Source organism: Puntigrus tetrazona, chromosome 17 (genome assembly GCF_018831695.1).
Source record: "Puntigrus tetrazona isolate hp1 chromosome 17, ASM1883169v1, whole genome shotgun sequence".
NCBI lineage: Eukaryota > Metazoa > Chordata > Actinopteri > Cypriniformes > Cyprinidae > Puntigrus > Puntigrus tetrazona.
The window spans coordinates 12,355,223-12,366,423 of NC_056715.1; the positions used below are offsets into that span (position 1 = coordinate 12,355,223).

Below are 11,201 nucleotides of genomic sequence, written 5' to 3' on the forward strand. Positions count from 1 at the left end.
TAAAACAGCAGAAGGAGAGAGAGAGAGAGAGAGAGAGAGAGAGAGAGAGAGAGAGTAGAAGAAGAAGGAGCACGTGAGTTTGTGTTGTTTATGATTTTGATGAACTAAAACACTTAAAGGGATAGAATAAAGTACAGCTGTACAGCTTTTTAGGATAAATTTGTTCATTTGCAAACATGTCATTTGTTCTTATTTAGATGACGGGATGAAAAGATCGCGACAGTTTACTTTAAATGTTGTTCTTGCACCGTACACGTTCACATTAAAGCGAGCACTATTAAATGCACAATGTCCGAGCCCACGACCCCAGGAAAGAAGGGCAACTTGACCGGAAGTGCCAGAAAATTAAAGGACAACGCCGCAGATTGGCATAATCTCATCCTGAAATGGGAGCGATTAAATGAAGAGGGATCCACGACCGCGACTAAAATCGTTAATCTGGGATTAAGCAAAAAGTAAGTTTTACCTCCCATTCAAACATAAATAGTATCATTTATGTCGGTGACTTACAATTCTAATGCCATACTCATAATTTGTGAGAAAGCAATCTGGTAACACTTTGTTTTACAGTCCTGTTTCTCGTGTACATACTATGCAGTACTTTAGTAATTGCCATAATTAGGTAATAACTAGGTACTAACCGAAACCTACCCCTACCCAATGTAGTTACCTTGTATCACCGGTGCTTTCTTAGGTAAGTACACTGTAAGTACAGTAAAATAAAGTGCAGTCTACCTGCTCTTTTGTAAGCTGCTTTTCTCCATCTTGTCTTTTCCCAGATCAGATACTGAGCCTGATGTTGTGATGGAAGGAAGCAGTTTGGCAGCTGGAGACTTTTCAGACAATCTGAAACGGAGCAACCAAGAGCTGGAGGAAGAATGTGTGAAGTTACGGGAGGTTGTGGATAAAATGGTGACTTTTTGCAGAACGAGCATCAGCAATACTTAATGTTAGTACATTTTTATGCAGTCTGAATTATTTCACCAAAGGCAAACATACTGTCAAAGATGGAGAAGATGGTCCATGCCGAGAGTGGAATCTGTGAACTGGAAGCGTTTCAGTACGGAGAGAAAGGAAGAGCAGCACCACTCTTTCACACATGGTCCACTCAACAGTTTGGTAAGAGCAAGAAAAGATCGTTTTCTGGTAATAGTGCTGTCAACCCATTAATCACATTCAAAATAAACATTTTCCTTTACAATATGTATAAGTACTGTTTATATTTATTATGTATATATATATATATATATATATATATATATATATATATATATATATATATATATATATATATATACACACACATACAGCAGATACTTGGAAAATATTTACATTTATATTTTCACATTTTATATATGTATTTAATATTTAAACACATCAGATTTTCCTTAAATCTATCCATGCATGTGTTTGTATTTATACATAATAAATATACACCGTATGCACACATATATTATGTAAATAAAAACTTTTAATGTCATTAATTATCTGACAGCTCTAATTAATGTTAATTCGTTTATGTATATATCCAAAGTATACAGAAAACTGGCTTAAATTTGTATTATATATACATGTATATGCATATGTATTCATATTCATTATTTCTAAATGTGAATACTAATTTAGCATGAAGTAATTTGTTTTCCCTGCCAGTTTGACTCCTTAAAAGGTACAGTTCACTCAATGACACAAAATGAAAATGGCAGTGAAATTACTCGTACTAATCTGTCCAAGATAAAAAAGATTTGTTGATCACCAATGGATCCTCTGAATGGGAGCCATCAGAATGAAGGTCTAAACAGCTGGACGCAGAAGATCCATTGGTGAGCGAGTGGTGTGTTGCAATGCAGTTCTGATGAAGAATGAAAATAATTTGACCTGTGCTTCTTGACAGTTGAAGTATCTTCCAAGCTTTACGAGTCATACAAACAGGAGTTGGCGCTGAAGAAGACCATACTACAAGAATTGGCCCACACAGCTAATGCTGATCTTTCAATGGTCTACCTGTCATCATGGCTGTATCAACCCTACATTGAGGACAGTGGAAAACTGCTACTAGAGAGTTTGCTTCTGGAAACGGGTCACAGACCTTTGTGATCCAGTCTATACACAGGACTCTGTAAACAAATTAAAAGCATATCATGACATGTATACAGCTTTGGTTTAGTCTGTTTAACCTTCAAATTTATTTCTCAAAAATATCCTATTCTTATACTGCATTTCTTCCCTGTAATCAGTCTGTACCATACAAAGTCTTAACTCCATAAACTCACTCACAAAAGTTTTAATGTCATATTTGAACATGTCCCTTTGTATTAAAAATGCTGAGATGTTTCAAAAACACAGTAAACCAGATATTATATAAAAAGTAATAAAATAGTGCAACAACTTTTCAAATGACTTTTGCACTAGACAAACTACTAAATAACAGAAACAATGGAAACAATCTGAGGCTGCAGTCTAAGGTTATAAGCACCTCAAGTCTTCTCCGTTTGTTTTACAAATCTAGAGGGTTTTCTTACTGCTTGGAGTGGCCAGTTATCAAAACTAAAACATCCCGTGTCTCAAAATACCGTGTTTTTAGGACCGACCTCTAGGGGTCGACTACTATCAGGGTTAATTTTCCAACAAACAAATGTCCAAAACGGTTTGAATAAATAAAGTATCATGGGGTACCAATTGAAACTGTATTGTAACTACAGCCTGGTTTTCTAACATAAAGGAACGTTTATGTACAGATTTCACTGGATGGCCAACTTAGTGGACACAGTATCACAAAAATCTTAACCACAGCTTTTAACAAACCTCGCTGGAGTCCATAACTTAGTTTTGGCAGACGGTATTTTCTTTTTTCTCTCATGTGTGCATGTCGTGAAAGATTCAGTTTCCAGAATGAAAAGCGCTGGATTTAGTGTGTTGTCACAAGTATTTCCCGACATGTCATCATTTTCCTCGTGAGACGTGTAACACACAGCTACATAGTCATGGACTCTGAAAGCAATAGTTAAGATATGCTAACATAAGTGAACATTCTCTAAAATTGGAAATGAACATTGACTTTTTTTTTTTGTATAAACAGAAAAAAACACTAATATATAATAATACTGTTTTTATACAAATTTACAAAGAATGCAATAAAAGTTCATTGAAAAAACACCATAACACAGACAGAATGCATGTATGGTGTGAATAATGGACAAAAACAGGAAGTGAAGATGTGAATCCATTAGGTCTTTCTTTCGGTTTCAATACCCAGCAAGGCATGAACAGTCTCTAAAGGAACTCCTTCAGGCGCCTCGATGTGCATCATGGTGCCATCAGGCCCGTTGACAATGACAATGCCTTTGGCGGCTAACTCCTCTGCGCTCTGCATCACTAGCCCCTCTGCAGTCTGGATAATAACTGGAGATTCTTGCTGTACCATCTGACTGGCCTCAGGATCTTCAAGAGCATCGCTCTGACAATCTTGAACGTCTTGTTGAGCGGGCTCTTCCGAGTTCTTAATCTCAGAGTCTGTGTTCAGAGCTTGTTCCAGCTGTTTCATCTGATCCACGATATCGACAACGACGCTGCTGTTCAGAACCTTGCAGATCTCTGGATCTTCTGTCGTTTTTGTGGCATCAGAATCGGTAGAAGGCACTTCAGTCTCCATGGGCTCTTCCTCTATCCTCTCTGGGATGGCGTTTTCAGCGCTCTGTGTAGTGTCATCGGTGGTTAGATCTACAGAAGTCAAGTTCTCCAGTCTGGTTAGCACCACCTGAGGTTTACGCATTATAGAGCCGTCAATACTCTCGTCCTTCTGGAGGCCATTCTGATTAACTTGATAGCCATTGGTTTCTTCATTGCAGTTTTCTATTTTGAATCTTTTTGCAGGAGGCAGCATTTTGGCATTCTAAGAAAAACATGAAGAAAATGTTACACAACTATTTCGTTCACATAAAATCAGATGTAAATTCACTTAAAATGAGAAGTGGAGATAATATGGGTGGGGGTAAATCCCAAAACCCAAAAGAGGCAAATCACGACAAAAATTACTAAAAGTATCTACAAAATCAAGGGTCCACAGAAAAATAACACCGTCAAGGATAACTTGAAATACACAAATACAGAAAGGAACAAAATACTTTTATTCAAAAAGAACATATTCAGTAGATCAAAAGTAACTAAAGATGCTAAAGAGTTAATAATGTTACAAAAGTACATTGGTATATTTTCAAATAAATGCTATCCTTTTGAACTTTATTAATCAAAGAATCTAGAAGAAAAATATCAAAGTTTCCATAAAATATTAAGCAATTTTTTCATCATTGATAAGAAAAATGTTTCTTGAGCAGAAAATCAGCATATTACAATAATTTCAGAAAGATCATGCGACATTGAAAAATCATCTTTGCCATCAGATGAGTAAATTGTACTATTATATGAACACTTCTTATGTTTTTGATATTATGCTTAATGTTTTAATCATGTATTTGATATTAATACAGATTCATTCTGTTTTCTAAAGGCTGATCATAATAAGATTCAAGATTACAGATACAAGATTATTTTATTCTGTTAAAGGCCCTAATTTTTACAGTAAGAAAAATAACATTTTTCTTTCACGTAAATGATTATCTTGCATTAATTACTCTAAAACGTAAGTGTAACCTTATCTCAAAAGTAAATACTCTTCAAATAACATTTCAATAAATTACATTAATATATAGTCAAAATACAATATTTTGAATGTTTATTCAATTATTTTATTAAGACTTATTAAAATTTGTCTTTATACATGAAAATGTATAGCTGCCTTTATATTTTACAAAGAGGGTTTCTCACAAGAACGTCATATGGCTCGTTTCCACTAAGCGCTACGGCTTTCACTGTGAATGGTACCAAAATAGCCAACTGTTCCGTAACACTTTTTTTTACCTAGCTAGCACAAGGGTACCAAATGGGTGGAGCTAAACCCGCTGCAGAACCTGATTGGTTGACCAGAATCGTCACTTTTGCATGATACAACGGGATCCCCTTCACTCGTTCCATTCTGCTGTCCGTGAGTTTATTTACATTGGCTTATTTACATCAGAGTGCACAAATGCAAAAAAATAAGTGTATTTTCATTTTACACTTTAATGCCAACAATAGTCGTTTCTCAATATGCGTTCTTTTCTGTTCTTGTGGACTTGGAAAACCGCAGCTCCACAATGTGCGACACCTGCATATAGGAGTCTTCACTGGAATGGTTTTAACTCAGAACGTACCTCGATACTCCGTAGGCTCTTAGTGGCCTGATTTGCTCTTGGCTCTGACTGATTTGTCTTCTGACTTTGTTGTCCTTCAGAGGATGTCAGGAGTTTTAGTGCATTGGGATCGGTTATACCCAGAGATTGTAAAACCTGGAATGACAAAATTTTTTATGGTACTCAGCTTTGATCACAATGCTGCAGTGGCTAAATGTCTTGAGATTACTTACTCCCATGTTGTTGACCTCTATAGCTGGCCGGGACGCTGGTGAAGTGTGCAAATATTCCAGGGCCATTTTCTTCACCTGGCTGTGTAGTTCTTCAAATTCATGGTACACGCTTGGAAATTGTTGCTTTGATGGGTAGCCCTTTTCCACCTACAGGGGACAAGAACAGCGTAAACGAACGTGAAATGCTTCCAACACACATAACATCACAAAACCACAGCTTTTTACAGTGAGAAATGGACACAGCTAAAACGATAAATTTAAAAATATATCCCATGGTTCGGCATATCTAAACATACCTTCATCAACACAAACTCCCATACAGTCATGACTCTGGCCAGACGTGGAAGAACGATCTCCATGAGATCTTCATCATCATACTGTTTAATAAACTGAAGAGAGATGAAAGAAATCCAGTAATTGAGGTTAGTATCAGCGATTTCATCAACTGCTCTGGTATTATAACAGTAACGAGAATATTTACCATAACAGTACAATATATTTTATTAAGACAGTAGAATAAAAGTTAAACTTTAATAGCTTAAACATAGTAAGAAGTGATCCTTCACCAAATACATTTTAATTTAGAGATAGCATTAAAATGGCTATGCAGAAAACAGTACTTTTTTAAAAATATTATTTATTTAAAATCAATTTGTCTCATTGCAATTTATATAAAAACTGACTGTAAAAATAATTCACTCAAAACCGTCCGAACTGTGTGTATATGTGTATGTATATATATGCACGCACACGCGCACACACACACACACATATATATATGTGTATACACACAAACTTTCAGAACCAATTTTTTCAACTTATGACAATAAAAATATTGACAGCCACTCACAATCCCACTTATCATTTATTCAAAGAACACTATAGAAATACTATTAAATTACTTAAATGCTAAAAAGAAGCACTGTAAAAGTAAACAATCCTACTGCATCAAACTATATTTTAAGAACACTGTCATAACATGATGCTTATGTCACCCACCCCAGCATTGTACTTGGTAGTTACATGATGTAAAGAAGCAATAGATATGTAAGAGTATAAACCACACGTGACAGTAAGAAGTCTCTACATAAGAAACAAAAATTGCATGCATAACTGATCTGAATGTCTGAATAATACACATAATCAGCACACATTTGTATAGCAAAGCAGATCTTACTTCTTTTAGTCGATTCCTCTGTCTTTGAGCTTGCTGCTCTAAAGTCATTCCTCTGGGGTACTTGGGTGGCCGTCCTGGTCGACCTCTTTTAGGCGGTCGCCCGGGTCTTCTAGGACGACCAGGCCGTCCTGGTCCTCTGGGCCGCCCAGGTCTCCTAGGTTCTACTTTCCCAATTTCTTGAATCTGAAATATTTTATATTATTTTATATATATTTTATAAACTGATCTGGGACCTAATACCAAAAACAAATCATCTTACTTTTTGAGTACCGAGTGTTTTCACTTGACTAATATCCGTGACTTCCGTTCCTGAAGGCTGTTCGTCTCTAGTTGTGGAGAGGTCTTCTGCTTGAGGTGGCGTTGGGTTCTTGTCATGTGTGGGATTTAGCTTATAGTGTCTGTTCAAACCGGCGACGCCGATGTACGCTTTCTCACAAGTATCACATTTAAAGGCTTTGTCACGCAGGTTGAGCGTTACATCTGAGGACTTCTTCTTGCTCTCCTCTCCATCCTCGTCCTCCACACTTATCTCAGAGTAGTCATCTGAATCTGACTGGTGGCTTTCAGCTAAGTCCTCGTTCTTAATGAACTTGTAGTCTTTCACCTTGTGCTTAGGTGGTCTGGACACCCGACCAGAGCGGGTCTGGATTTTCAGAGGCTTCTTCTGGCGATTTTTAACTTTCTGTGTGTCCTTTCCAGTGGCTGGAGTTGCAGTTTTTGTTTCTACAGTAATGACTTTGGAAGGAATTGTTACCTTGGCTGGAGGAGATAAAACCTTCGGAGATGGCACTAGGATCTTTGGGGTAGGAACTGCTGGCTTGACCTGTGGACTCTTGACCGTGGCAGGTGCAGGGACGTGTACTTTGCTAATGGGGACAGAAATGGTGCTAACAACAGGAGCTGGTTTCTGAAGGAGAAGCTGAATAGGAGGATCGCTTGGGTTTTGTAAGAAATATTGCTGCTGTCCAGGCACAGGGGTGATGTGGATGATTTGCGGGCTGCTTAATGTTCCTACAGTTGAAACCTTCACCAGCGGCTGACTCGCTGACAAATTCTGAGGCTGTAAAATTGTTATTGGAGTTGTCTGCCGTAGTTTATTGTCTTGCTTCAGAGGTGCCTGAATTTGAATTTGGATGGGCTCAGCTGCCTGAATAATTCAAAGTGTGAAAAAACAGCATTAACTCTGGAGATAAATGGGTACAGAATTTGCTTTAGTCTGACTAAATTCAGTTAATGCATATGCAGAATACTTGACTAATTGCATGCAGGATCCTAAAGAAAAGTCGAATGGATGCATTTGGCATAATACTGCTGTAAAAATAAAAGTACTGGTTGCTTTTCCAGAACTTGTTTATGACCATTTCTGCCTATATATGCTTTGATGCAACCTGTGTTGTTAAAAGCGCTATATAAATAAAAATGATTGATTGATTATATAATCACAATTACTAGAATTACTACAAATGCAGCATTGAATTTATACATGAATAGGCTATATGATCCAAAGTTCTTGACAATTTGAACAATTTCTTTATGTAATGCACAATTTTTAAGGAAGGCTGTTTAGAGAAAAAAAAAAGATATGGAAGGAAACATGTAGAAAAAAAGTGTAGCACATAAGGAAGAAAGTACAGAAGGAGTATGTTGAGAAATAAGACTGTACAGAAGTACTACTTCTTCACAAAAGAAAGAAAAAAAGAAGCAAGAAATCAAAGAAAGGAATACCTGTGGAAGAAAATAGATTTTGTGTGGAAGAAAGGAAGCGTATTTGAAAGGAAGTAAAGAAGGAAATGATTGTGGGAATAATGAAAAGGTACAAATGAAAGGTAATTTGAGCAGAAGCGGTAAGTAGGAAACGGAGTAGTGATCAGGAGAAAGTATGAGTGGTAGGAAGGAAGGAAATGCACAAAAAATGGAAAAAGACTAATATGAGGTAAAAGCTGAGTATTTACAGAAGGATGTATTTTACAGAAGATGGTGTTTTACAGAAAGCAAGAATGAGTGTACCAGCTTAAGGAAGAAAATATGAGCAGAAGAAATTAAACGAATGGAGGAAGTACAGAAGTAAATAGTTGTGGATTAAAAAAGTTCAGAAGGAAACGTGCACAGAAAATGATTACAAAAAGGAAGAAGGTAGAAATAGAAATATATATGGGAAAGGAAAGTACACAGAAGAAAGACAGTAAGGGTATGCATGGAAGCAAGTACACAGACGTAATAAGGCAAAAAAGTACAGAAAGAGAGAGAAGTACGTGTATTATATATACACACTCATGAAGTAAACAGAAAAATTAAGAGGAAAAAGTACTCCACGGATTTTTCTGAGAAACCCTTCATTCACACTGAGCACTGTAAACAAATGAAAAAAAGTCTCTTAACGCAAGTGCTACAGTCTTTGAGAGCCCCCGTGTTACCTTCTGTGCGGTCGTGTGCGCTCCGTTCTGCGACTGCTGCAGCGCGACCTGCTTGGCGACGCTCTGCAGCTGCTGCGACGCGTTCTGCACGATACTGACCGGCTGCGGCTGGATCGCCGTCGCCAGCTGCAAGTTAACGTTACCGGACTCCAGCGCGATGTAGGAGGTCGGTTGCGTCGTGACAGGTCTCTGTAGTATTTTGGGGGTCGTCGTGTGGGTCGCGACCGGCTCGGCCTGGGCAATCACCTGCGCTTTGCTCACTATCACCTGCTGTACGTCCACTATGGGCGAAGTAGAGGGTTTCGCAGCCGTCTCGGTACCTGCCACATGGACCAACTGTTGTTTGGCTAACTGCTCGATTAACTGCTGCTGCTCCTCGGCCGATAACCCCGAGCTCTCCACGAAGCTGCCGTCGGGCTGCACGTAAATGATGGTGGTCGTCGGTGCGAGAGCGTTTAAGACCTCCCCGCTAACTGTGGTGCACTCGGCAGTCACACCTGCCTCTGCAGTGGCCTGTACATAAGACGTTATGATATTCGGGTCGGTTATTACCTCACCGCTCACGATCTGCCCAATCACCTCCTGGGTAACGTTACCGTCCACAACTCTGACATCCACCGCCGACTCGCTGTGTATTAACTCGGCGAGGCCTCGATCAACGCCCCCTTCTGCAGCGGACGGCGTCTCGCTCGCGTCTTCTCGGTTATTTCCCGCGTCGCCCGCGGGTTGCGTCGCTCCGGGCCGCTGCACAGATCCGCTCGCGTCGAGGTTTTCCATTTTCGCTGCAGCAGATTTGGACGCTGAATTATTATCGTCTTCATTGTCCGCCATTTTGTTTACGGGAGCAAAACTTGCTAGCTGACGTAGGAATTCTCTCAAGAGCGCGAGAAGCGGCCGTTAGCTTGCAGACGATTAATGCTCGAGATGCGAGTAATATTTGCGAGGTCGATTCAAAGCCCGGTACAAAACATTTCAAACGTGGGGGGAAAAGTTATAATCCAGAGACGCTCGCGAAGGTAACGGTAGCCAGGCAATTGGTTTTCCAATCCATGCCACCGATGACGATAGCACGCAGGACGGGTAACAACAAAATACGTCACTTCCGCTTTTAGCGCGCCGTTCCCTCATTTGTTTTTCATAAGCCCCCTTTACCTCGTTAACGTTCATAATATCCTGCTGCATACACATTGGAAACTATTCATAATAATTTAAGGAAAGAAATCTTGTTTGGGCGTCCAAAAGTTTATTGTGATATTTTTTAGGACACATTTTAGTCAGAAGTGTGCGTTTAACGGTTAATTCTTGTCACTGGTGTGTATTTCATAAATAAAAATACAATTATATGATTAATTCTAGGCCTGTTTCTAAATACCAGTGCTTATAGGCAAACAGATAGATAGATAGATAGATAGATAGATAGATAGATAGATAGATAGATAGATAGATAGATTTATAATAATAATTTAACATATATTGTAATAAAGAATACTCTTTTTTAACTAAACCTCAATCTACTATTTTTTTCTTTCTTTTTTATATCTGTAGTGTTGGTGGGGTTTTTTTAAGCAGGCTATTCGGGTAAATGTCCAGCAGAGGGCAGAAAGGGATCGTTTTACATTCCTTAATCCACATTTTACGGTCTCCTTTTTTGCCATTTTATGCATGCAACATGCAGAACAGGCTACATAAGAACACCACTCAGCCAAACAGAAGAGAATTGTTATTTCAGTGATATTATTTTTTATATATTATTTTAATAGAAGATTTTTGTAATGAAATACAGAAAAAAATATTTAAACAATAGAATAACTTAAATAACACAGGGGCCAGCATGGATTGTTGGAATACAGCATGAAGAGTTTTATGTAAACGTAGATGAGGAAATCAAGGAAGCTTGGAATCGAGAATGTTATAAAAAAAATTGTATAACACGGAACAACACAGACAACCAGGATTTAAAAAAAGGGGGGCATCTGACTTTTTTTCAACCTTTTTGAGCGCACACTGAATGTCTAAAGAAACCAATTTAGAGAGTAAATTGAATGTTACAAAGCATTTGTAAAGTTTCGCATGCCGGCAATGTCCTGAAAATGTATTCTAAAATAGAATAAATCAAATAATTTTCAATGTATTTAAAATGATCAAAGAA

At 38.2% G+C, this 11,201-nt stretch overlaps 2 protein-coding genes across 4 annotated transcripts; one reads left to right on the top strand and one right to left on the bottom strand.

Annotated features, from left to right (window-relative positions):
• On the top strand, positions 1-2,293 carry LOC122361802 (cyclin-dependent kinase 2 interacting protein). 3 transcript variants are annotated; one of them, XM_043262806.1, is made up of 5 exons: positions 1-73; positions 198-455; positions 780-912; positions 1,008-1,119; positions 1,895-2,293. In XM_043262806.1, exons 2-5 carry the CDS (start codon positions 289-291, stop codon positions 2,095-2,097), a joined length of 615 nt encoding a protein of 204 aa, XP_043118741.1. In that variant the 5' UTR covers positions 1-73; positions 198-288; the 3' UTR covers positions 2,098-2,293. The 3 variants fall into 3 exon arrangements, with proteins under 3 accessions (XP_043118741.1, XP_043118739.1, XP_043118740.1); XM_043262804.1 differs by having other exon boundaries at positions 2-73; positions 990-1,119; XM_043262805.1 differs by lacking the exon at positions 1-73 and having other exon boundaries at positions 80-455; positions 990-1,119.
• Positions 2,294-3,094: 801 nt separating this feature from the next.
• znf839 (zinc finger protein 839) lies at positions 3,095-10,141 on the bottom strand. Its single transcript, XM_043262803.1, has 7 exons — positions 9,053-10,141; positions 6,898-7,785; positions 6,639-6,821; positions 5,758-5,850; positions 5,462-5,608; positions 5,250-5,384; positions 3,095-3,892 (listed from the first exon to the last, which is right to left on the bottom strand). The coding sequence occupies exons 1-7, from the start codon at positions 9,881-9,883 to the stop codon at positions 3,227-3,229; spliced, it is 2,943 nt and encodes a 980-aa protein (XP_043118738.1). The 5' UTR covers positions 9,884-10,141; the 3' UTR covers positions 3,095-3,226.
• Positions 10,142-11,201: the final 1,060 nt, after the last annotated feature.